Genomic DNA, 26,400 nt, shown 5'->3' on the forward strand with positions numbered 1-26,400 from the left:
GGCCCAGCTGTCATCCCCTATTTAGGGTTTAGGGTTTTTTCTAATTAATGATTAATTGGCTGAAAACTTTGAAAATTCATAGAAAAATGCTAAAAATGCAAACTCAATTTTGTTAGCTTAGTTAGATCCAGGGCTTTAGAGGAAAATTATCTATGCCTGTGTTATATTAGTTTTGCATGTGCTATAATTTGCTTTGTGCTCAATCTTATTTAATTTATTCCTGTTGTTCTGTTGCTCGCAAAATGATGAAATTTATGCAGTGGCTTACTCCTTGCACATGCAGTTCACTGTAAAATTCTCATGTGTAGAAGCTTAATGTATGTTGGTAAGGAATATTTTTGCTCAGTTTAGGTGGCTAGGGGCAAAGTAAATGCTTTCTTGTTGCAATAAATGTTATTAAATTTTTCTTGCATGTGATATCAGTATATTATCATGCTGGTAAAATTTTGTTGCTATGTCATGTCTGCAAGTTAAGGATTTGCAAGTGTTTAGCTCCTAGCTGCAGTTTTACTTTTTCTGTTATGAAATTAATTCTTTTCCGCAATGTACCTTTTCAACAGTGGCTTGGTTCCAGCTTAACCCATGTGTTCTTGCATTAGGATCAAAATAGGTTACACTTGGAAATATTTTGTTTCTATTTGCTTGCTAGTAATTAAAATCTCTAATAAATCGTTGCCAAGTCATTTCTTTTTTAATTGCCTTATTGCATTCTGAGTGCCTTGCATCATTTCATTGCACCGTTTTAACTTTTGCATGGCATCTTTTTAATACGTGTAGACGCCGCGAACGAAGCAGTTTATGAGCTGGTTGCTGAGCCGGTCCCGGAGCCGCAAGCAGGAGAGCAGCAGGAGGACGCAGTCGAAAACGCTCCTGAAGAAGTCGCTAACCCCGCTGACCTGCAAGGCAAGCCCCGGAGCATAACCCTTACTTTAAAACTTATGTCATGTGTTATGTAAGTATTTGTGCATTAAGTTCTAGGAGTTACTTGGAACCTTAAATGTATAATCTCTAGGTTACCCCAGTCAATTACTAGTATGATAGGTCGATAGTACTGCCATGCTTAAGTAGGGTACGGTAGAAGACGGGTGATTTCCTGTCACTCGCGAGATATAGGACTTCGTTTTGGTTATTGCAAGTTGCAAGGAAAAGTATCTAAAGGAAAGGAAAATTGGGACCATGCGAAGAGAAATTTTGGTTATGAATATGGAAGGATTGGAAAAACAAGTCTTCGCCTGTGTCGATTGAGGACCGTACCGTTGTTGGCAGTGTTGATCGAGTTTGAACAGTACTAACCACATGCCGAAAGTAGGAGGTAGTCAAAACCGGTAAGCTAATCACCTAATTGCAACAAAATCTGGCTCTCTACCCGCTACTCTGGCGTAGGGGTGAGGGGTGGATGATGTAGTCGTTCACGGGTTCACAGTGTGTTCGCACGTGTGGGACTCATCATCCGAGTGTTGCGGCCGCGAGTCAGACTTCGAGGTAATTATGGGAACAGTTGCTCGGTGTGACTCGACGGGGTTGCACTTGGCGTGTGAGTTAGGTCCACCTTGCAAGGTGAAATCGGATCGATTCGCCGTGACTCGCGGATATGAGAACCTTGATCACTTTGTCACATCGTAGTCAAAGATCAAATGAGAATGGCATTATGAGCATATAGTTTATGACTGTGGTTTCCTGATAAGATAAGGTGATCAACCATGTGTGGTCTAGCTGTTCAGGCAAATCTAGTGTTATTTATTAAACTAAATGAAGCTAAAATATTGAAAGTAAGGATCCAGTATTAGTAGCTTTTCGGCAAAAGAACTCCAGAGGCAAAAGCCTTGCATATTTAGGAGTAGGCTAAGTATATACCAATACTCGGGTAAGCCTTGCTGAGTATTAGAGTACTCAGGGTTTTGGTTGTAACCCTTCTGAGCAGGTTGTGTTCCGGAGGACTTCGAGGAGATTTGCGCATCTTGGATTGGTCAGCCTTTTCCTCCGGGTTGGATCATCGAGTGGGTTCTGTGTTCTCCATGAAGTATGGGCAGATTGGCTTCACATCAATGGGCAAGATGCGAAGCTCGTCTTTTGTCGTCGATGGCAGCTATCGTATTGTATTTTGGGCTTCTGTTTTAAACTCTGTTTTACTTCCGCTGTGTTGGAACTCTATGTTTGAAATATAAACCTGGTTTGTAAACCCTTATTGTAAATTAAATTGGTGACTTATGTTAAACTCTTGTTGTAAATTAATTTGAATATTTTTTTTATTGCTTATAATCATCTGTGCTCGTCTTTTGGTGAGAGTTCCAGTGTAAGTGATCCTAGTTATAGCAGGCAGTCCGGGTAAACCGATTGAGTGCAGTGAATTGGGGATTAAGCTTAAGTGGTGATTATTGCACTTGATCGGTATTATTTTGGACGGTTCTGTGACACCAGCTCCTCCGCCCCATAGGCCCAGCGTGCAATACTAGCCCAGCTCAGCCCACCTTCCATCAGATCACTTCCATGTGGGCCCCACCTGCCATGGGACTCTTCTATCTTGGGAAGTTGCCGTTGGCTAGCGACCACGACGGAGGTGGCCTGTGCGGAGGGGGCCACGGCGGCAGCCTGCGACCGCGAGCAGGGGGATCTACTACACCATACAATAGGAAAAAAGATCTAGCTCCCACCTAATCCCTCCATTCCAAATTGTGGGTCGTTTTGGCAAACCTAGATACATAGTTTTTACTATACAACTAGATACACACTATATCTAGAAAAATTCAAATAAAAATGACAAACTCAAAGTGCATAAGGCACTAGAAGACAATTTTGTCTTGTAGTACACTTGCACATGGAATTTGTTATTTTCGTATGAATTTATACAAAATGATTTTGTTTCTCAATTTTTGAAACAAAATATATCTAATGATGCACTATGGATGTGCATCGTGTGAAATTTTTTGGATACTTGCAACTATAATTTTTGAAGGGTTTTCATGTTTTCACTCAGAAGGTGGTTTGCACTGAATATTTTCCCTAGATGAAGGTGTGTCTTCTTCCTGTGTCCTTAGAGAACAATCTTCTCTTGTTTCAGAATTTTCTGCAAACCTGGGAGCATCTTCTCCCAGTGTCCCTGGAAGATCAGTTGATCCAATTGCTATGCACACTACTACAAAAACTGATTAACAACGACCTTTTTTAGGAGCTCTGAGGTGGGCACAAAAAATAGTTGTCTTTGTTAATGCCCAGCCATAACAGAGAAGGTTATGTCTTATTAACCGCGGCGGTTGAAGAAACCGCCTCGTAAAATCGATTAGCAGAGGCAGTAAATGCGCCCACCTTTGTTGATGCTCCTATTTTCTAAGGCGGTTTACTTATATGAGCTCGCCTCAGTTAAGAGACCGGGCCGAATAAATCCAAATGAGCCCGATTCCTTCACCAAACCCTAACTCTTTCTCTCTTCCTCCTTTTCTCTCCCTCCCTCCCTCCCTCCCATGGCGCGCCGCTAAGGCCCGCCAGCTCCCCCTCTCCTCCCCTCCCTCTGTCTCCCATGGCGCAACGGATTGGCGGGCGACCGGGCGGCGGTTGGGGCGGCGGCGGCCTCGGGGTGGCGGCGGCCCCGAGGAGCAGGGTGCCGAGCGGCGGCCTCGTGAGGCAGTGGGCTCGGCGCGGTGTCCCCAAGCGGCGGCCCCGAGCTGCGGCCTTATGCGGCGGCCGGGGCGGCGGCCGGCGGCTCAAATGTGTTTGGCGGGCTCATCATGAATTTTTTTATTTTTTTAATTCATTAACTGAGGTGGGCACACAACTGCCTCAGAAAATAGGTCATTTTTTGTGGCTTTTGATCTGAGGCGGTTGCAAAAACCGTCTCTGTTAATCAATTTTGCCCGCCTCGGATAAGTTTTTTGCAGTAGTGGCAATCATTGTTTTTCATACCATTGACCATTGATTGCCTAACATGAAAATCTATTATTCTGAAAATCTATTGCCTAACTTGGAGGAAACTTTATCCCATTTACAGGTTTATTGTCTTGGTACAACACATTGTTTTCATCCTGTGTCTCCAGTCCGTGGTCAGAGTCCAATAAACCTGAGCCCTCTGAAATATCATCAGAACCATTTTCTGGAGACCGTTCATGATCAACACATTCAAGTGATACTCTTACCTATGTAACAAGCTTTCTAGCTTCTATAAGTGATGCTTGAGCAAAAGGGCTCATTGCTGCAGCAGTTTCCAGGGCATCAACATGTAACTCAATAAATTTCTCCACAAGGGTACTTTATTGCTTTATATTTCTCAAGAAATTTGTTTGTTCATTTGATGAGTTAGTGAGTGCAGAGTTCAATGACCAATACATGATTATCAAGCTAAACTGTCCTCATTTTCCATCTCCGGTTTGACTTTGATTGCAGTGCTCTGCAATTTAATTTTGTTCAACGTCTATGTTCAGGTGTAGATGAGTGAACTCTATTGCCAATTACCAGCTTATGTTCATTATCTCTTAAGTATTGTTAGAGCTTTACAGCTGCAAATAAAATGTTTTAGAATACTTTGGTTTGACAACTTTCCTAAAACTAGTTGTCACCAAACATACTTGTGGATGCATCCCTAGCTATTGGTGCTTGTACTTGACACAGTGAGGAGACAAGAGTAAAGATATCAGAGGGGATGAGGCGAGGCTGGAGAGTTTGCGTCTGCAGAGATTGATGGTGCAGGATGGCTGCTTTGTGGAGTGGAGGGACATGGTAGCTGATGCAGCAAGAGAAGGCTTTGCTGGTGAGGTTAGCCTCGAGTGACTTTGATGCCATATGGACATTTTTATTTCTTATTCCACATGCATCAGCAATAGAAGTTTGATTACTATTTTTATTGGCATGAACACTCTGAGATCATCAGCGCACGAATAGACACTCCGGATTTCAAGCTTTTGCTCATCAGCTTCACATGTGAGGAGAAGCTTCGAAAGCAATCCGCGTGCAGGAAAAGCAGTGCGCGAGAATATCAGACGGTATTTTACTCCCGGATCCTGCTCAAGTCAGCAACAGTTACCCAAGCAAGAGCTGACCGAGATGGATGTTCCTTATCGGATAAACAAACGTTTAGTGGTACAGGCTTTGCTTTGAACAGTCATTTGCACATGCTTGTATCATATTCATACTGGTTGAGTTGAAGAGATCGATGTAAAAAAAATAGTTGAACTGAAGAACCATGCACCCGTCAAATAAACCACTTGACTTGCTTTTTTTTCATTTCCTAGAAACAGCTTGTGCGATATATTTGCGAAAAGATAGATAAAGGAGAACATTTCAACATCGCCGGCCACCTTCCAACCTTTTATAGTTCCTTTTGTACTCGGTGACAAAATGCTTGGTTGTCCAATAAAACCGCCAAGAAAATGCTCATTACTTAGCGGCCTAGAGAATCGATCAGAGGAAGCGCTCAACTTTCTTGGTGGATCTCATTGACATCCATGGAATATAGAATTCTTGGCAGTTAACTAGCACCACCAAGGAAATTATATTTTCCTTGGCGGCTTAATTTCGACCGCCAAGGAAATTTCTAGCCACCAAGGTAATTTCAGGTTGGTGTAGTGTAGGTATGGGCCTTTGCCGAAAACAATAACAAGGAGGATCAATAAGCCAATGGGATTAGTGTAAGTAATTCACCTCGTCCTTCCCATCATTTTCTTCAGGTATTATCTATCTTTGTGTTACTGTCGCGACCGATACTGGATTGTGGATGTCACTAACCACGTCCTCATTGTTGACACATCAAGATACAAATGACATGCCTACTTTTGTTGATGGTCCAACTAGTCTAAGAAAAATGCCCTCACCATCAACGTTGGACCAGCTAGCCTCTCTTCTGTCCTAGCATCAAACTTGGCCAGTCACTGCACGTCCCAACGCGTGGATGGACGTTCCTACGAGCTTAGGCCGCCTCTGGAGAATATTTGGCGAAAGCTAGCGAGGCGTTTTTATTTTTTTTCTTGTAACTTGTAAAGAAAAATCCCGGGGGAAAAGGAAATTCCTTTTACACTCATAGGAAAAAAGCTTGGATTGGATGGTAGATTCTAAAAGAAGAGGAGGAGATGCCATGGCGATATCCGATATATGAGAATCTTGTTCCTCACCCGCCACCGGCGCAAAGTGTGCATCTCCTCAGGTCTCATCTCGTATCCTTCAGTACATGTACCACATGTGCTATTGTGTTCCTTTGTAAGAAACTTTTTTTATTATAAAAAAGAATTTTTTTTCTTCTTTCTGATGTGATCGGTAGTACTAACTAAGGATCTTGTTCCCAAATAAGGGTCTTGTTGAAAATAAGATAACTAGGTGATTCTCCGTGCATTGCTACGGGACTTGACATATAGAAGGTAGATTATTTTAGCTAAATAAAAGATTAACGACAAAATAACACTCGTAAAGTATGAGACAATTTTTTATTTCTTTATACTTTTTTGTTTTTCTCTTTTATTTTATTTTTTTCTGTTTATTTTCTCTACTTTTTTCTTTTCTCCTTTCTTTTCTTCTTTTTCTTTTTCTCCCTTTAATCCATATCTTTGTATTCTTATTATTATATTATTCTTTATCCACCTCTTTTCCTCCCCATCAGAAAATCATAAAAAAAGAGATTGAAAACCAAACACTTTGAGGATGAGCGTAAACACCACCAAAGATATTTCATCTCTTTTTTTCCTAGATGCTGCTCTGGCTGGGGAGCAGACGGCGGGCATGGAGGTTGCAGTCCTGCAGCACGGCAGCGGTGTTACCGAAGAGGGCATGCCGGAGGTGGACTGGAGTTATTTAAACTCGATTGGAGGGATGATCTTTGGGTTTCTTCGTATTGCAGTCACGGCCTTTGGTTTTCTTCAGCTCCTTTCAGGAATGTTTGTTGTGGTGGAATTATTTGCACTAGAATTGATGGCCTACAATAGTGACTTGTGGTTGTGCACAGAAAATTGATATAAGGCATAAATAGAAGGTTCTAGTGGATGATGATGTGGATAGCTTGCATGTTGAGAGAAATAGAATTAATGACTCTTAGTGGGGACTAACTTTATAGGTATTATAGATACTCTACGTTTGAATAAGTTAGTACTAATTTTAGCTGCTAAATACTGTAAGCATAATGAAACTGAGGCCCCGTTTAGTTTTCAAAAAAATTCACACAGTACCCGTCACATCGAATCTTCGGACACATATATGAAATATTAAATGCAGTTGAAAAAAATAACTAATTACACAGTCTAGCTGATTACCACGAGACGAATTTTTTAAGCCTAATTAGTCTATAATTGGATATTATTTATCAAATAACAACGAAATGTGCTATAGTACCAAAACCCAAACTTTTTTGGGTTTTTTTTGTCTACCGGACACTCTCAAAATGATGATTTGTGCGCTGCACACCGAACTCCTTGAAATAGTCGGCAGGACATCCTGAATTTGTGTTTTTGTGCGATGCACATTGGCCCCTTAAATAAATTTTTTACAGCCTGGGAGGTGAGAGAAGGCCGGGTAAAAGGACCAAAATACCCCCCACAGCCTTATCTCCTCACTCTATCCATTCGCCGCGCCCTCCCCGCCCCCCTACCCGCGACGCGCCCCCGCCCCCCGGACCCGCGACGGCGGCACCCCGCTGAGAGCGCGTCCGCCGCCCCTCCGTCCGCACCGTCGCCCGTCCACGACACCGAGGCCACGGCGGGGCATGTCGAGGGGCCACGGCGGGGCATGACCGGCGGCGGGGCAGGGCGCGGCCGGCGGCGGGCGGGCACGTCCTCTCCCCGACACAGCGGAGCTCGAAGCCGCCGGAGAGGGGCCCCTGCCACCGGCGCGGCGGACCTCCGAATCCGGGAGAGGGAGGTGGGAGGGCCACCGGCGGAGCCCGCCCCGCCATGGCCACCGCGCGGGCGGTTCCGCGGTGCCGCGGACCCCGACCTCGCCCTCTTCTCGGCGCGGAGGAGCTCGAGGCCGCCGGAGATGGGCCCCTGCCCGGCGCGCTCGAGGTGGAGAGGAGGGGCCCCTGCCGCCGGCGCGGCGGACTTCCGAATCCGGGAGAGGGAGGTGGGAGTGCCGTCGGCGGAGGCCGCCCCGCCATGGCCACCGCGTCGGCGCGCGCGCGGGCGATTCCGCGATGCCGCCCTGGTGCCGCGGACGCCTCCTCCACCGCGCGGTGGAGAGGGCCGTCGTGCCGTCATGGCCTCCGCCGTCGTCATTCTCGAGCTCCGCCGGGGACCCGAGGTGTCACGGACGCGCGCGGGGGGCGCGCAGGCTCCGCGTGAACGGCGACGGCCTCACGGACGCACGTGCAGGGGTGCACCGGCTTCGCGGGAAGGCTGGCGCCATCGCGGATGTGGCGGGTGGCGCGCGAGCTTGGCATGAAGGCCTGCGGCGTCGCGGAGGCGTGCAGGCTCCGCGTGAAGGACGGCGGCATCCGTCGCAGGTTCCTCCACCCGTGCGAATGGAGCGGAGCCAACTGAGGCAAGGAATCCAGGGGCATTTTTGTCTTTCTGGATCATGTTCTCTCACCTCCCAAGTTGCAAAACAATTGTTTAATGGAGCCAGTGTGCCACGTACAAAATTCACCGCTCAGCGTGTCCTAGAGACTATTTCAAGGAGTTCGGTGTGTAGCGCACAAAACAACGTTTTGAGAGTGTCATGTAGAAAAAAAACCCAACTTTTTTAACAACTAAACACACCCTGACGGAGGATCATCAGGGCGCACTACAGGCTACAGCCGGAACGGAACGGGACGGAGCTGGGATGGCCTGCGCGGAACGGAAAGACAGCGATCCCGTTGACCGGATCCCACGTGGAGGCGAGTAGGCGAGACTAGGGGAACTGGCAGTGAGCTGGGGGGACCCCGGCCCCCGGCCCCCGGCCCCGGCGAGGAGAGGAGGGCCGAACAGCAAACAGCGGCCGTGGCGCGGAGCGGCGCACGTGTTGCGTTCCTGGGCCGTCCGCGGTGGTGGGTGTGCGGTGTGGTTACGGCAACGCGCGCCCCGGACGTTCGAAGCTACGGCCGGGCATCACTTGGATGTCTGCTCGTGTTCAATGTCCTCCTGGCAGAGTAGAGTCAGATTTGTCGGTTTATGCCATTCAAATTTAATTTGCGTAATCGCGTGGCTTTGTAGACGACTCATCAGACGAATGAGCCGTGCATTAAAAACACCGCAAATTTGGGTGTTGCCATTGCATTGCTCTAGTACGGTAACTTTGGACGGTAGTAAAGCTGGTGGGTGATGCTTTTCGATCTTTCAATCAACCGTAGAAAATAGGGAAAATTCGATTCATGCCACCACAACTCCGTGAATTTGGGTGTCATGTTGAAAATCATGCCACTCAATGGCATGATTTTCAACATGAGATCCAATTTCAAAAAAATTGGAGTGACATGGATCCAACTAACTCTAGAAAATAGCCCATAGAACGGATCGTTCAATGCTTGACCAAGTTGAGTCGCAAAACAACACCTTCAGTTCACGATGCTACGTGATGGTTGCATTTAGGTCTCGCTCGCAATTATGCCCACGTCCATCATGACACTTAATTCAAATAAACGTACATGTATCTGCTCATAGTCTTATTTTCACTCACTCTCCAAGTGATATAGTACTGTTTCACCACCATCAAAAGGTGGGATGCACGATATCCAGGCTCTATTTGTTTTGTTTTCAGAGGCTAAACTTTAGCTCCTATTACATCAAAAAGAATCTCAGCATTTATGAGTATCAAATAAGATTTGTTTATAAAAAAATATTTGCGTAGATGTGTACTGATACGCAAAACGAATCTAATGAGCCTGATTAATTTATAATTTTCTACCGTAACTATCCGCTAATCATGTATTAATATACATTATTAGATTCGTCTCGCAGTTTATCCAGAATTTTACAGTTAGTTTTATAATTAAACTTCATTTAATACTCTTAAATATTAAGATTCTTTTTGACTTAACATGAGTTAAAGTTTAGCTCTCGGATACAAACAACAAATTGAGGGGAGTAAGCTATATCGGAAAAAAAAACACATGTAAAAGCCTCGATATTTCGTGAAGGGAAAGCGTCGTACTAGCGACCAGCGAGGAGTGAGCACTGAGCGATGGCCTCCGCTGCGTGGTGTTCGCCCGTCGTCACGGGATCCCCCTCCTCACCCCACCTGCTGCACTGCACGGGCCGTTCCGTTGACTCCGTTCCAACACCGCCGCGCAACTCTTGCTTTTGTCGTCGTGTTACTTTGACTGCTAATTACAATGTCAAACAAATCTAATTTACAAAACCAACTTCAGAACCCGTGCTAATAACTCTGAATAATCTAATGAGATCTTTTATCGCACGATTAGAGGATGGTTACTATAGCACCACTGTAGCAAATCATCGATTAATTACCGTTAGATTCGTCGCGAAAAATTACACTGATTTCTAAAAATATTTTATAAATAAATTTCATTTAATATACCATGATTCTTTGTTTGATAAGGGTGCGCGCTAAAATCCTTGCGAACCAAACAATGCCCCTCTCCCCGGCCTGGACGAGGCTCCGCTGCAATTGGCCGCCGTGCAGTTGAGTCACTGCGTGTGGGGCCTGCACGTGTGGGGCCCACGTGGCAGTGGCCCAACTAAGGGAAGGTAACTGCAGCGGATCCGGTTCCCCGGCCTCCCCTCCCTCCGCTAATCTCATAGGAGCTGACTCCTAAAACCACGCCCGCTTAAACAAAGCAGAAAAGCAAGCGAGGAGCTTAACCCGAATAAAAAAGAAATATCCCGTTGGATTCCGCCCCGCGGCCCACCACCCGTGTCTCGTATCGCAACGCAGGCGAGCCAACGCAACCGCAGCAAAAAAGGAGCGAGCGAGAGAGAGAGAGGGGGATCGATTCGGAGAGCTCGGAGGCGGGGCGGGGCGGCGGGATCGCCCGGGAGGCCACAGCGGCGCGGCGCGCGGCTCCCGGTCCCTTTGCGGGCGGCCCGATCCGACGGATCCGGGGGGAATGGCGGCCCGGGGAGGGATCTAGGGTCGCGCAGGCAGGCAATGGCGGCGGCGGCGAGGGCTCGGCGGCGGTGGGCGGTGTGGGCGCTCCTGCTGCTGCAGCTGCTGCTCCACCCGGGCGCGCGCGTGCTCGCCAACACGGAAGGTGCGTGCGTGCGCCCTCGCTCTCTCCGTCTCCGTCCGCTTGCCTCGTCCCCGAGTTGCTCCGTCGCCGGTGGGGGTTTATGGGGCTCGCCATCTCTGCTTTCCAACGGCTCCAGCCGCCGCCACCGCCAAGTGCCGTCTCGGTTTTGGTTGGTTTGCCTATTTCCGGTCGCCCAGGGCACTCCAGCGGGAGCGGTTTGCGGGTTCGCCCGAGCAAATTTGAATTGACTTGTTCGAATTCGTTATGACTAGCCTGGCAACTGGCCGGACAAATCCGTCCTGCTTTTCCTGCAAATTTCTGGCAGCGTGACTCTCCGAGACTGGAATTTCGAGTGCGGTGTCGGTTCTGCTCGGGCGTTCCATCTCGTTCCCGTTCCCCCTTCGGATTTGGATTTCATTTGTTTTTTTTTCCTGTCGCCGCGTGACTTTTGTCTGGTTTTCCCTATCGAGCACTGGAGTGCCGAGACGGCCCGGGTTCCGGGGTTTCGGCTGTGTGCTGCTTACTCCTGTCGTATTAAATTTGCTTCGCTAGATTCTGCTGCGTGTTTGCTATGCGCTGATTTGTCTGGGCAGGCTAGCGTGGTTACGTTCCCGGTCGGTAGGTCTGATTGATTAGGACGTCTCCCTGACGTGGTCTTGTTGTTTCGAATACGCCTGTGTTTCTAGTTGGTGGCCTGGCGATTCTCAGGTGGGCCTTTGTGTTTGGTTGTGCTGCTGGGAGAGATGTTCTCTTCCTCGTATGATTTGCTTTCGTGGTGGGTGAGGCTGGCCGGTTAAGGCTTGGTTTTTAGTTGGGATTGGTTAGGACTTGACATGATTTGCTTGCGTTGCTTGCTTGTTCGGTCCCCATTAGGCTCAAGCTGATGGTGCTCATTCGAGTGATGCTTGGGCTTGTGCTTTGTGGGCATTGGGTGTTGCTCATGTTTAGCTTTCACTTATACTTTGTTTGTGCGGAGGTAAGTGTTATATCGATGCAGATCCTGCAGCTGTCTTTCTGAATTATGGCTTGCATAGTTCAGTTGTTCTAGAACTATGCAAGCCATGATAAGCTGAAACTTCAATCATTGGCTTATTACTTGATACTATGATCCACAAGTTGATATTGCTGCTCTGATTTTGTGCTCAGTGATGTGGGATAATTTCTTCGCCTTCAAATGAAAATAATTTGTAGTCTGAATCCTAAAAGGAATATTAGCTGCTACAACTTCAACTTTTTCTTTTTTTTCGAAACGAGGCTCGCCCCCAATTCCATTTCAGAAAACGGAATTAGAGAGTTAAGAGTTTAAGACGGGACGAAACAGACAAGGGAACTAAGGCTATATAACCTGAGTTTCAAGCTAGAGACCGCCGCTGCTAGAGCAACGCACCCAGGCTTCCCGGGTGAGAACCATCCAACGAGAGTTTAGTTTTACAGCAGATTCAGATACACAAAAGAACCCATGAAAGACACTCCAGAGAGCGGCAAACTACTAAACCTGAACCAACAGACGACCAGCAAATCTATCGACAGATAACGTTCATTTTTCAAGAGAACTTAGTCTCCTAGGTTTAGTCAGATTAAACTTTATCTGGCAGCTGTTCATTTTTCATTCTGCTATTCACAGGTGATGCTCTGCATAGCTTAAGGACTAACTTAAATGATCCTAATAATGTTCTACAAAGTTGGGATCCAACTCTGGTCAACCCGTGCACTTGGTTTCATGTTACCTGCAATAACGACAACAGTGTTATCAGAGTGTAGGTTCACCTTTCCTCCACTATATTTGATCAGTCATTGCATCTGTTCTATATTTCGTACTTACATTTTTTCTTCATTTGCAGTGATCTTGGAAATGCTGCACTATCAGGAACTTTGGTCCCGCAACTCGGCCAGCTTAAAAATTTGCAGTACCTGTAAGTTCTATTCCTTTGCTAAGTTTTCGTAATGCTATACGGATTTTGCATGTGGTGGAAGATTCTATTTTCTTTTGATATTTAACTAATGGTGGTATGAATGTTGTATAAAGAACACTTGTTACATAGATGAAAGTAGGGTTAGACTGCTAGTCCTAGACTAAAGACTGGTCTCCAATTAAGCGTAATATATGGGGTAACACAATGCATCTTCCTGCAAAATAAATTAATGGCATATTCTGTCCTTAAATAGCGAGCCTTATAGTACATATGGCTTGATATAAAATGTCAATGCTGTTGCTACTACTGGCTCTGATGACAGTAACATTCACTAACACAACAATTATTTACCATGGCATGCCATATAAAACTCGGTTACTCTTGGCTTTGTTATGTTTTGAAAATAATCATTGGCTTCATGTTTTTTTAATTCTTTTTTATGCAGGGAGCTCTACAGTAATAACATCAGCGGCACTATACCTAGTGAACTTGGGAATCTCACAAACTTGGTCAGTTTGGATTTATACTTGAACAACTTCACTGGTCCAATACCTGTTTCATTGGGGAACCTACTGAAGCTGCGGTTCTTGTAAGATATCACTTCACTGGTCCATTGACTATCACTTCTACTCACTATAGAGTAAAATCTGTTTAGAGTAGGAGTATTAAGCCTATGCACATATGAACTCTATCTCAGTATATCCTTAACTACAGTAGAGATTAATACATTGTTAAATAAATCATTCTTTTGAGTAGTAGAGATGAATGCAGGCATTTTATTAAATACAGGTTCAGAACACAGCTGCCTAGTTTCATTGGGTCTTGATTGTTCATGGCAACATTGAGGGATGCTAGATTGAGGGATGCTAGTCTTATTTATAGTTATATTAGTTTTGTTTAGCAATCCCTTTTTTCCCTTGCCTACTTAAACATGTTTACTAGCTAGCATCTTAAATGAAGCATAACATATGTGCACTTGGAATAAAAGGTTAGTTTATGTCTCTTCTGTGAACTTGCTTATGCAATACAGCTATACACCTATATGCTGGCATGCTGCCGCTTGTTAGGCGATGTATGTTTTACTACTTGACATTCAGTTATGATGTTTTAAGGCATTTACCATGTTGTGTTTTTCACCTTTTAAATTATAACAATTTCTAAGTTATCTTCATCATATTTATTTTATTGTTTTTATGACACTATTCATCATATTTATTTCATTACTTAATACTTATATGATAATGTCTGTGGATGTCACTGATTTTGCACATCTTTTACTTTTTGTGTTGGAATAGGCGACTTAATAACAACAGCCTTTTGGGTCCAATACCAAAATCATTAACTGCTATCACTGCCCTCCAAGTTCTGTAAGCATTTGTTTCTCAGTCACACACTTCCTTTCTATGGTTTTAATTAGTAAATAAATTTGCGACGGAAATTAATTGTTTCTCTTGAATTACAGGGATCTGTCAAATAATAATTTGTCTGGAGAAGTTCCATCAACTGGTTCATTTTCTTTATTCACACCTATCAGGTAAAGCTAGAATTTTGGTTGACAATTTCATATTTTTAAAGCCTTGATGCTTCTCCTATTCATACTTGGACCTTTTTTCAGTTTTGCGAACAACCCTAACTTATGTGGTCCTGGCACCACGAAACCTTGTCCTGGCGCTCCTCCCTTTTCTCCACCTCCTCCATACAACCCTCCAACTCCTGTGCAACCAGGTGATTTATTGAGATTTAGTCATGTAAAGTATATCTTTTGTTCATACTTTGCTCTTTCATGTCAATGACATACTATCAACACCATAAACAAGTATAGTGCTGTGGGCTGGTGAGCACTATCTATACTGATGCATTTTTTAGTCAAGGCATAAAAAAAGGGAACAACTACACTTTTCCATGAAAACTTAAGTACAAAAAAATGTGGTTGGAAGCAATGCCTTTACAATTGTAACTATGAGAATGTCTTGTTTGGTGCATGTTGTAGTTCGCCGGGCGTCGGATCGCCGGCGACGAAAGCGGAGCAAGTGCGAGAGAGAGAACGAGTGCGAGTGGTTTTTGGTGCTGCGGAAGTAGCAGCTTTTCTTGACTCTATTCAACAGTTTAAATAACATTACAAGGCTTGATCGCGACCACGATCTCCTACCGGCTCGTGCCATCCCACGAGCGAGATCCAGGCGGCGTCGTGCAACTACATGCAAGGAGAAAAGACCGGGCAACGCCCACGACTCGACGCGCCCATGCAAGGGCCCTTTATTCTCTAACGACTCGCTAACTGACTAACAGACCGTGCGATAGAGTATGCAACATTTCTCCCCCCTAATCTTTAGCACGGTCACCTGGAACTTGAACGCCGATCATGTCCCGCAGCTTCTGAAAACGAACACGCCCGAGCGCCTTAGTGAGGATATCAGCCAGCTGCTGCTCTGTCTCCGTGTAACTGAGGACAATCCGGCCCTCATCAACACACTCCCGAATGAAATGGTAACGAACATCAATGTGCTTGCTCCGGTCGTGGAAGACGGGGTTCCTGCTGAGAGCTATGGCAGACTGGTTGTCCACCAAGAGCTCTGGCGCGCCAAACTCCCCCCCAATCATATCGGCCAGGAGTCTAGCGAGCCACACTCCCTGACAAGCCGCAGCAGATGCAGCGATATACTCCGATTCACACGAAGATAAGGCCACAACCTTTTGCTTGGACGACTGCCAGGTGATGGGGTTGCCGGCGAGGAAGTAGATGATGCCGCTGGTGCTCTTGCGCGTATCAACATCGCCGGCCAGATCAGCGTCACTGAACCCGACCAACTTGGGCTTCTCTTCTTCCTGCCTGGTATAGTGGAGTCCATAACCCCGTGTGCCTGCAACATATCTTAGCACACGCTTCACGCTAGTGAGATGATCTTCGCGAGGATCTTCCATGAACCTGCTCAGGTACCCAACCGAGAAAGCAAGGTCTGGCCGAGTATGGAGCAGGTAGCGCAAGGCGCCAATGACCCTTCTGAACTCCGTGGCATTCACCTTCTCTTCTGGGTTTGACTTGCTGAGCTTGAGACGGCTCTCCATGGGCGTAGCACTGGCGTTACACGACGCCAGCCCACAGCGCTCGAGCACCTTGCCAGCATAGCCCGATTGACACAGGAAGATGCCATCGGCTCCCTGTTTGACCTCGATTCCAAGATAATAGGAGAGAAGGCCAAGATCACTCATCTGGAACTTCATCTTCATCTCCTGCTTGAACGTGACAACGTCGTCCCCGCTGGCACCGGTGATGATCAAGTCGTCGACGTAGACGCCAACGATCAGCCGACGGTCTGCCCTGCTGCGCGTGTAAACACCATGTTCAGCGCCGCTCCTCTGGAAACCAAGGGACACTAAGGTGTCGTCGAGCTTGGCATTCCAAGCCCTGGGTGCTTGACGAAGACCGTACAGCGCCTTGCGAAGGCGTAGAACCTTGTTCTCGCTCCCGGAGATGACGAAGCCAGGCGGTTGTGCGACGTAGACTTCTTCCTTGAGGTCCCCGTTCAAGAACGCGCTCTTGACGTCCATGTGGTGGACCTCCCACCTCTGGTGCACCGCCAGAGCCAGCATGGTGCGCACGGACTCCAGTCGAGCGACTGGAGCGAAGACTTCATCGAAGTCGACCCCAGCCTGCTGCACGTAGCCCTTTGCAACGAGGCGCGCCTTGTGTCGCACGACGTTGCCGTTCTTGTCGCGCTTGATCTTGTACACCCACTTCAAGCCGATCGCACGATGTCGGGCGGGGAGTTCCACCAACTCCCAGGTGCGATTCTCCTCGATGGCCTTGATCTCGGCACGCATTGCCTCGCGCCAGCTCTCCTCCTGTTCTGCTTCACGGAAGCTTGCAGGTTCATCAACAGAGGCGATGTTGAGGACGTCGTCGTACCCTCGGTGTGCCAGGCCGGGAACAGACGCGTCGCCCAAGATGTTGTCGACGGTGCGGAACCGAAGCGGAATGTCGTCGTCTTGCTCTGCATCAAGATCATCGTCGAGTACCTCAGTTGGTGGCGTGGCCAGCTGCACTGCAGGAGGTGCCGGGGAGATTGTTGGTGCCGGAGAACCTCCATGCGGCGCAGCAGCCGGTGGCGTGTGCTGTGTTGAGGGAGAGGCTGACGCAGACGACGATGCATGCGCGGGAGACGGAGACGGTGTCGCTGCTGGCGCAGTGGTAGTCGTCGTGGTCTCGGTGATGTGCTCGACGGTGAAGGGCTCGTCGTCCACAGAGGACTCCCCAGCTTCACCACCCCAGCTCCATTGAGCTGCTTCGTCGAAGACGACGTCACGGCTGATGATGACGCGGCGGCTGACGGGGTTGTAGCACCGGTAGGCCTTGGAGCCAGGCTCGTAGCCGACGAGGATCGTCTTCTGGCTTCGGTCGTCCAGCTTCTTCAGGTTGGGGCGTGTGATCTTGACATGTGCGATGCAGCCGAACGTGCGGAGGAAGTGCACCGCCGGCCGCTCGCCATGCCAGGCTTCATAGGGTGTCTTGCCGTCGAGCGCGCGCGTGGGCGCCCTGTTGAGGATGAAGACAGCGGTGGACACCGCCTCACCCCAGAAGTACCCCGGCAGGCCCTTGGTCTTCAGCATGCAGCGCGCCATGGAGAGGATGCTCTGGTTGCGCCGCTCCACTACCCCATTCTGTTGGGGAGAGTAGGGAGCGGTGAGGTGGCGTTCGACGCCGTGCTCGGCGCAGTACTGCCCAAACTCTACGGACGTGAACTCCCCCCCACGGTCGGTGCGGAGCGTCTTCAGCCGGCGCCCAGTCTCCACCTCCACAGCTGCCTTGAAGTTCTTGATGGCAGTAGGGGCTTCATCTTTGCTCGAGAGCATGCGCAGCCACATGAACCGGCTCATGTCATCAACAAGGAGCAGGAAGTATTTGTTACCACTTGGGGTGGCCGGGGTGACCGGGCCGCAGAGGTCGCCGTGCACAAGGTCGATGGCGTGCTTTGCTCTATACTTCGCCTGCGCCGGGAACGATGCGCGCCGCTGCTTGCCAATGAGGCACCCATCGCACACCTGGTCCACCTGATCCAGGAGTGGCAGGCCGCGCACCATCTGTTGCGCCGCCATCCTCTTCAGAGAGCTGAAGCTGAGGTGGCCAAACCGCGCATGCCAGAGCCACGCCTGCTCGGAGGCGCGTGCGGAGAGGCACACAGGCCGCCCAATGTTGAGACGGAGGTGGTAGAGGCGCGCTGGACTCCTGGTCACCTTGGCAAGAAGGCGATGGTTGGGGTCGTGGATGGTCAGCACCCCGGAATCGAGGACGACGCGGCAGCCCGTCTCCTCCAACTGACCGAGACTGATGATGTTCGCCTTGAGCTTGGGGATGTAGTAGACTCCCGTCAGTGCTCGGTGCTCTCCGTTCTTGCAAACAAACACAATGGAACCGCGCCCCTCGATCTCCACCACGGAGCCGTCGCCGAACCGGACGTTGCCGCACACCTTGGAGTCAAGCTCGGCGAAGGCGTGGCGGCACCCGGTCATGTGATTAGTGGCTCCAGTGTCCAGGACCCAGAGGTGATCATCTCCCTCCTCCCTGGGCCCCAGATCTGCGTGGACCTCCTGCTCGTTGACGACGACGCCGCGCTCCGACGGCGGCGGTGGTGGAGCCTGAGCACTAGGGGGCAGATCCGTGCCCCTTCGCTTGTGGCAATCAGCGACCGAGTGGCCCTGTTTCCCGCAATAGGAGCAGACGACACGCTCGGGCGGCGGCGGCGGCGGAGCCTGGGCACACGAGGGGAAATTGGTGTGGAGGACGACGGCATGAGCCATCAGCAGCGCCTGGTCCTCCTCTTCCTCTTGGGCCACAAACGCCTGGGCCTGATCACGCTTCTTGCGGCATTCAGCAGCCCAATGGCCCTTCTTCCCGCAATAGTCGCAGATGTCCGTCGGGCCCACCCTGGACGCGGACGCCTTGCCGCCGTCATGACCGCGCCCGCGCGGCGGCTTGCCACCGTTCCGGCTCTCGCGGCCACCAGATCCCGCGCTAGAGCTGCTGCCGTCGCGTTTCTTCATGCGAACGGTCCACTCTTCCTCCGTGAGAAGCAGGCGGCCGGCGCCATCCTTCCCACCAGACACCTTCTTGCGACGCTCGACGGCGCGCAGGTGTCCAGTGGCTTCCTCCAACGACAGAGAGTTCAAGTCGAGGAGGGTTTCCATGGAGATCGCCACGCTCTCCAGTCTCTCCGGCACTTCATGCAGCATCTTCTTCACCACCTCCTTCTCCGTCACGGGATCCCCGAGAACTCGCAGTTCATTTGCCAAGGTGTTAATGCGCAAGGCGAAATCTTCTACAAGCTCACCGGGTTTGAACGTGATGTCGGCGAAGTCCTGCCTGAGCTTCTCGGCGTTTGCCTCCTTGACCCGATCGGCGCCCATCCGCATCAAACGGATCGCGTCCCACGCCTCGCGCGCAGTCCTCTTGACGGCCAGCCCCGCCCTCATCTCCTGAGGCACAGCTCGGAGGAGCGCGGCCAGGGCTTTGCGGTCGGTAGGGAAGTCGCCGTCGCCGGACTCGATGACGTCCCACAGCTCCGCCGCCTGGAGGTTCACCTTCATGACAAGTGACCAGTCGGTGTAGTCGTTGCGGCCGAGGACCGGGTAGACCACAGTTGAGGTCGACTTCTCGATGACGCGCTCGGTGACGGTGCCGGCTCGGTGGCGCGGACGTCGTGGCGGCGGCGATGGCGAACGGCGGCGGAAGCGGCGCGGTGGAGACGGCGTGTGGCCCGGCTGGAGATCCGGCGCGGAGCTGCGCGACATGTTCGGCGTCGGTGGGAACTTGGCTCTGATGCCAAATGTTGTAGTTCGCCGGGCGTCGGATCGCCGGCGACGAAAGCGGAGCAAGTACGAGAGAGAGAACGAGTGCGAGTGGTTTTTGGTGCTGCGGAAGTAGCAGCTTTTCTTGACTCTATTCAACAGTTTAAATAACATTACAAGGCTTGATCGCGACCACGATCTCCTACCGGCTCGTGCCATCCCACGAGCGAGATCCAGGCGGCGTCGTGCAACTACATGCAAGGAGAAAAGACCGGGCAACGCCCACGACTCGACGCGCCCATGCAAGGGCCCTTTATTCTCTAACGACTCGCTAACTGACTAACAGACCGTGCGATAGAGTATGCAACAGTGCAGCGCAAATCCATACCTAGCCTGTTTCCTTCGTTTTACCGATCATGCATTGGCATGGCCGTAATCTAGGTTGTGGAATATTAGTTTTGCTTCTGACTACTTATTTTGTGTAGGAAGTAGTTCCTCCAGTACTGGAGCCATTGCTGGTGGAGTGGCTGCTGGTGCGGCCTTGCTATTTGCTATTCCTGCAATTGGTTTTGCATATTGGCGGCGCAGGGAACCACAAGAGCACTTCTTTGATGTACCTGGTAAGCATTCAACAGCAGCAAGACAATTACTTGGGAACAACATTGAATCAATTTAATTGAGATTTTGAATGTGGCAGCTGAGGAAGATCCAGAGGTGCATCTTGGCCAGCTTAAAAGATTTTCACTACGAGAACTACAGGTTGCAACGGATGGCTTCAGCAATAAGAACATTCTTGGAAGAGGTGGATTTGGCAAAGTCTACAAAGGAAGGCTGGCAGATGGTTCATTAGTAGCTGTCAAGAGACTAAAGGAGGAGAGAACACCTGGTGGGGAACTGCAATTTCAAACAGAAGTTGAGATGATTAGTATGGCTGTACATAGAAACCTTTTGCGTCTTCGTGGATTCTGTATGACACCAACGGAAAGGTTGCTTGTGTATCCATACATGGCCAATGGAAGTGTTGCGTCTCGTTTAAGAGGTACTTTCTGCTATTTGCCCCAGTCGTTAGTCTTTTATTTGTGTATCTTAGCTAGTTATACTTTGTTAAGAAAAATATGAACTGTAAGGCATTTGTTCTTTGGTTTACTTCTGTAGAACGGCCGGAATCAGAACCTCCACTAGATTGGCAAACACGAAGGAGGATTGCATTGGGTTCTGCCAGGGGCCTGTCCTATTTACATGATCATTGTGATCCGAAGATTATCCATCGTGATGTCAAAGCTGCGAATATTTTGTTAGATGAAGACTTTGAAGCTGTAGTGGGAGATTTTGGTTTGGCCAAACTAATGGATTACAAGGATACCCATGTAACTACGGCAGTTCGTGGAACAATTGGCCATATCGCGCCTGAATATCTTTCAACAGGAAAATCCTCTGAGAAAACTGATGTATTTGGTTACGGAATTATGCTTTTGGAGCTTATTACAGGACAACGTGCCTTTGATCTTGCTCGCCTTGCCAATGATGACGATGTCATGCTGCTTGATTGGGTAAGTTATCAATGCCATTTCTCCAGTTTAAATTGCAATGAAGATAACGATGCCGTTTTGCAGCTTGATGCTGTGCTGGGTTTAGATGCTCACTTTTTTTTTCTGTACTATTATAATGGAAATTGTTAATCACCACATCAATAATAGATGGAGCTTCATTAGAGTCTAAAAAGAAGATATTGTTTCTGAATTGGTGCATGGTTTACAGCTAAACTAAACTTGTCATATGGTATGGTAGCATGTATCTGTAACATTCTTCTACTCCCCCGTTCCAAATTATAAAACCTGTTTGTTTGACCTTCTGGGCAGCTTTTCAGTGTGAAAAGCCAGAAGCTCAAACAAATGACTTCTTCTCGCGCTGGAAAGCCATAAGCTCAGTTTATATGTAAAGCTGAAAAGCTCAGTTTTTTGAGCTTCCTGTAGTTTTTTGAATCCAAAAAGTTAAAAGCATCATCTGAAAGCTATTATTGGCTTTTCAGAAGCAAAAAGCCAGCAGTAGCTTTTCAGAAAAGCTCCAAAAGCTGCAGCTCAAACAAACAGGCCTAAGTTGTTTTGGCTTTTCTAGATACGTAGTTTTTGCTATGCACCTAGATATACATTATGTGTAGATACATAGTAAAAATTATATATCCAGAAAAGCCAAAACGACCTATAATTTCTTATAGAGGGAGTATTTGTTAACATACCGCTGTAGCTAGTACTAGAGTTTATGTTTTATTGTTGTGATAAAACACCAGTTTTGACTGGCAGGCTAATAGAGAGTTAATGTGCTTTGTGCAGGTCAAGGGGTTGCTCAAGGAGAAGAGACTGGAGAGTCTGGTTGATGAAGATCTACAGCACAACTACATTGATGTTGAGGTGGAATCTCTGATCCAGGTCGCACTCCTCTGCACGCAGAGCTCCCCTATGGAGCGACCCAAGATGTCGGAGGTGGTGAGGATGCTCGAAGGCGACGGCCTTGCCGAGAGATGGGAGGAGTGGCAGAAGGTAGAAGTAGTACGGCAGGAGGTTGAGCTAGGCCCTCATCGAACTTCGGAGTGGATCCTTGACTCGACCGACAACCTCCACGCAGTCGAGCTGTCAGGGCCGAGGTGATCATGACCTGCCACTAATTCAAGTATTTTGTAAGGGTAATAGCGATGTGTATCAATCATCCTAGCCGAATCCCCATTTGTTCATACCAACCGCAACCAGTGGGTGAAGATATGGTCAGCCACGAGGTGCCCTTGACTGGTACTGCCTATGCATCGCCATAGACATCTTATTATCTTATAAGCTGTGGGCAGCAGAACTCCAGGAGCTAGTGTCATGTGCAGTTGCTGAACGCGCCAGAGCTCCTGTATTTGTAAACAAGGTAGGGTGAGGCGGTGAGCCGAGGTGCTTCGGCGGTCTTCTGGGTCTGTGATAAATTAATTGTACTGACAGTTACGTCTAACTATTCTGTATCAAATCAGATGTAAGTTTGGAACTGCAATCATTTTGTATCCCCCCTCCTTTACAAGGATCGGATGATGGATGATATAACCGTGCCTATCTTTGTAATCGGACTTGTTCTGGCTGGCGAGGTTAACCTGAAATGTTAGCACTGATTGTTGCAGTAATCTCCAGAGCTAATTGAGAGATGGAAAAGCAGATTCTATATCGTGATAGAATTGCAAGCACTTCACCAGTAAACTGGTGAACTGTAGAGGCCCGGATGAAACTGTACATATGAGATTTCTTGTATTCCTTTTTGGTGCTCAGAAATTAGGCTATGAACACATGGACAAACAATACTTTCTCCTTCTCTTAATTGTTGTTTTCTCCTCTTATCTCAACAAAATGTCATAAAACTCGTGCACACAGCCCTCACAGGAATGTTGCAAGATCAATGCAACCCTCACTGGCAGGCTTCAGATCTCAGTGGAGCCAATCCAAGCATGAACGATCGAATTGGACCGTTCGTCATCTATGCAGTCCTCAATTGTACGGACGAGATCTCCCGTCTCCAAAACCCCATAGGTGCCATAGCAGGCGCCTCTTAGAGAAACTCCATCAAATTGATTTTTTCCTTTTCTTTTTTCACTTTTTAGCTCCAACGGATTGATTTTCTCTTTTCCCATTTTCCCTTTCTTCTTAATTTCGCTCCTCTCTCTCCTTTTTAAAGGGAATTCCACCTTCTCCCTTTCTATCCATTCTTTCCTAGCCACAAGATCCACGTCCACGAGAAAATCCTAGCCACTCATGAATTAAAAGGGAAATGAAATAAATCAATCTGTTGGAGCACATCTCCCCAATAAGCTAAAATTGTGATGGGTATTTCCCTATAAGATGAGAAATGGGAAACGGAAAAATCAATCTGAGCAACTCCAACAGTTTGATTTTTCCCTTTTCCCTTTCTCATCTTATAAGGTAATCCCCCATCACAATTTTAATTTATTGGGGAGATGTACTCCAACAGATTGACAGCCTGTTCGGCTGCACTGATCAGCCATGGCTGATTTACTGTAGCTAGCTGGGGCTACAGTAATTTGTCTCGTAGAAGCAACCAGCACCGGCGGCTGGGCTGGCTGGAGCTGGCCAGCCCAGCGGGCCTGATTTTTCTCTTTCTTTTTTAATTCATGAGTGGCTAGGATCTTCTCATGCATATGGATCGTGTGGCTAGGAAAGAATGGATATAAAGGGAGAAGGAAAAGAAGAATGTGGAATTCCCCTTTAAAAAGGAGAGAGGGGAGGGAAATAGAGGGGAAAAGAGGAAAAAAGAAAATCAATTTATTGGAACTAAATTTTTTCTCCTAATTTTTTTTATGGCTGAAAAGTGGAAAAGAGAAAGGAGAAAATCAATTTGTTGCACTTGCTCCCCCACCGCCGCCGGGCCGCCGGCCGTCTCCCGGCCCAGCCACAGCCCTTCAGCCAGTGAGCCGACCGTCCCGCCGCCGCCGCCGCCGCCTCATGCTCCTCCTCCCCGGCCTCCTCCGCCGCGCGCGCGCACCTCCCCGCCTCCCGCCCCGCCGGCACCTCTCCCGCCTCCTCGATCGGTACGGTTTCGTTGCCCCCCCCCCCCCCCCGGCCTCCCTGACTCCGTCCCCGCGAGAGCCGCCCCGCGCCGCCGCGGCCGACTCCGCCGCCGCGAAGAAGCGCCGCGCCAAGAAGCCCCCCTACCGCCCGCCGTCCTTGCTGGACCGCGGTGGCCGCCCGCCCGCGCGCTCGGACCTCCCCTTCGACTTCCGCTTCAGCTACACCGAGAGCACCCCGGCCTCCAAGCCTATCGGGCTCCGCGAGCCCAAGTACTCCCCCTTCGGGCCCGGGCGGCTCGACCGGCCCTGGACGGGCCTCTGCGCGCCCGCCGTCGACGCCACGCTCCGCGACGTCGCGGCCGAGGACCCCCTCCCCGACGCCGAGAAGGGCCTGGAGGAGGCGCGCCGGCGGGAGCGGGAGCGCGTGCTGGGAGAGCCGCTCACCCCCGCGGAGCGCGCCTTCTTGGTCGAGAAGTGCCAGAAGAACCGCACCAAGCGCCAGATCAACCTTGGTAGGATTTGGTGATTGTTACGCTGAGCAACAGCGGCAGCGAATCTGCCAATGGGGGGGGGGGGGGGGGGGGGGGTACGTTTCAAACTATCGTGATGAATTGAGATCCTTCATTGGTTGATTTGTTGTAGGGAGAGATGGGCTTACTCACAACATGCTAAATGACGTTCACAACAACTGGAAGAGCTGCGAGGCCATCAGGGTGAAATGCCTTGGTGTGCCGACGGTTGATATGCAAAATGTGTGTCATCAGCTTGAGGTAGCTACATGTCTCTAGTCTCCCAAGAAAACATAGCACTCAAACTTTCAGTTGCAACGACTATATGAAGTGTATTTACAAACATTTTAGGAGTTTCTTGTTCTATGTCACTTGTCACAACATTTGAATTTTCTAGCAGAAGCATGACTATGGCTACTTCTTGTCCAGGATAAAACTGGTGGCCTGATCATCCACAGGCATGGTGGCCAGTTGATACTGTACAGGGGTAGGCATTATAATCCAAAGAAAAGACCTGTTATTCCATTGATGCTATGGAAACCTGCTGAACCTATCTACCCAAGGCTAATCAGAACAACGATAGAAGGGTTGACAGTTGAGGAAACAAAGCAAATGAGGAAGAAGGGCCTACATGTTCCTGTTTTGACGAAGCTTGGTAGTTTTGCACCCCCTTCTCCGCTTAGATATACAGGTCGTAATAATTGGATGACTAAACAGCTCTTATTTCACAGCCAAGAATGGATATTATGCTAGTCTCGTGCCAATGGTCCGGGATGCCTTTTTGACCGATGAACTGGTCCGAATAGATTGTAAAGGATTGCCAAAAAGTGATTATAGGAAGATTGGAGTCAAGCTCAGGGTGAGTTTAGCATATGTTTTTTTAATTAAAATTCTGTATGTGATTTGAAGATGATATATAATATAGTATACTTGCCACTCTCTTGTTTCTGTGCAGGATCTTGTTCCCTGCATTCTTGTTTCTTTTGACAAGGAGCAAATTTTGTATGGAGGGGAAAGGAACACGGAAGCCTACAAGATCAAACACAGAAGTCATTTCCTTCAGTTATTGACTCAGATGGTGCAACAGTGAAGATCGAGGTTCGTGACCAGGAACAAACACCAAGTGATTGGTCTTCTGATGAATCTTCTGGGATCAGTAGCTCTGATGAAGTCCCAGATGACAAACCGAGAGTTGCATGCCATCAGAATATAAAAGCTCGTGTATTCTCCATCCTTGATGGTTGTATTCTGTCACCCATAGCCATGGCAATTTCTAAGCCTTTTGTAATTATCTGCCAGTATTTTGTGCAGTGTATTTTTTTTCCCTGTCCACAGATTGGCAAAAGTCGTATTGGATAGATGGAGCAGAAACGTGATCTGACATGATTGTAACTTGAGGCTCATGACATATTTTAGAAACCTCATTTGCTGTTACACAAACACATCATGTAAAGCTTAACAACAGTGATTTAACCATGCTATCCAGTCTCTTCTAGTTCCAGCCCTGAATATTCTCTTTGATCATATTTTTGTTCAACTGCCAACTGGGGATTGTTTGGACCTTTTCTGTTATGA

The 26,400-nt window shown here is 48.5% G+C and overlaps 2 protein-coding genes and 1 pseudogene across 2 annotated transcripts; 2 read left to right on the forward strand and 1 right to left on the reverse strand.

The window, feature by feature from the left end:
• Positions 1-7,511: 7,511 nt before the first annotated feature.
• LOC120677878 (serine/arginine repetitive matrix protein 3-like) lies at positions 7,512-8,180 on the reverse strand. Its single transcript, XM_039959075.1, has one exon. It carries the CDS (start codon positions 8,178-8,180, stop codon positions 7,512-7,514), a length of 669 nt encoding a protein of 222 aa, XP_039815009.1.
• A 2,638-nt stretch (positions 8,181-10,818) lies between these two features.
• LOC120677706 (LRR receptor kinase BAK1-like) lies at positions 10,819-22,890 on the forward strand. The gene is made up of 11 exons (XM_039958874.1): positions 10,819-11,095; positions 12,699-12,831; positions 12,916-12,987; positions 13,433-13,576; positions 14,283-14,354; positions 14,450-14,521; positions 14,603-14,712; positions 20,256-20,390; positions 20,468-20,809; positions 20,926-21,320; positions 22,101-22,890. The coding sequence occupies exons 1-11, from the start codon at positions 10,993-10,995 to the stop codon at positions 22,413-22,415; spliced, it is 1,893 nt and encodes a 630-aa protein (XP_039814808.1). The 5' UTR covers positions 10,819-10,992; the 3' UTR covers positions 22,416-22,890.
• A 1,268-nt stretch (positions 22,891-24,158) lies between these two features.
• LOC120677879 lies at positions 24,159-26,184 on the forward strand (annotated as a pseudogene).
• Positions 26,185-26,400: the final 216 nt, after the last annotated feature.

The sequence above is a fragment of the Panicum virgatum genome, chromosome 6N (genome assembly GCF_016808335.1).
Source record: "Panicum virgatum strain AP13 chromosome 6N, P.virgatum_v5, whole genome shotgun sequence".
Lineage (NCBI taxonomy): Eukaryota > Viridiplantae > Streptophyta > Magnoliopsida > Poales > Poaceae > Panicum > Panicum virgatum.

Bases quoted from the DNA above. Each gene is read 5' to 3' on its own strand.
- LOC120677706 (XM_039958874.1), top strand. From the start codon at position 10,993: ATGGCGGCGGCGGCGAGGGCTCGGCGGCGGTGGGCGGTGTGGGCGCTC. The intron at 14,522-14,602 runs GTAAAGCTAGAA...ACCTTTTTTCAG, and splicing joins TCTTTATTCACACCTATCAG to TTTTGCGAACAACCCTAACT. The intron at 20,810-20,925 runs GTACTTTCTGCT...TTACTTCTGTAG, and splicing joins TGTTGCGTCTCGTTTAAGAG to AACGGCCGGAATCAGAACCT.
- LOC120677878 (XM_039959075.1), bottom strand. From the start codon at position 8,180: ATGACGACGGCGGAGGCCATGACGGCACGACGGCCCTCTCCACCGCGC.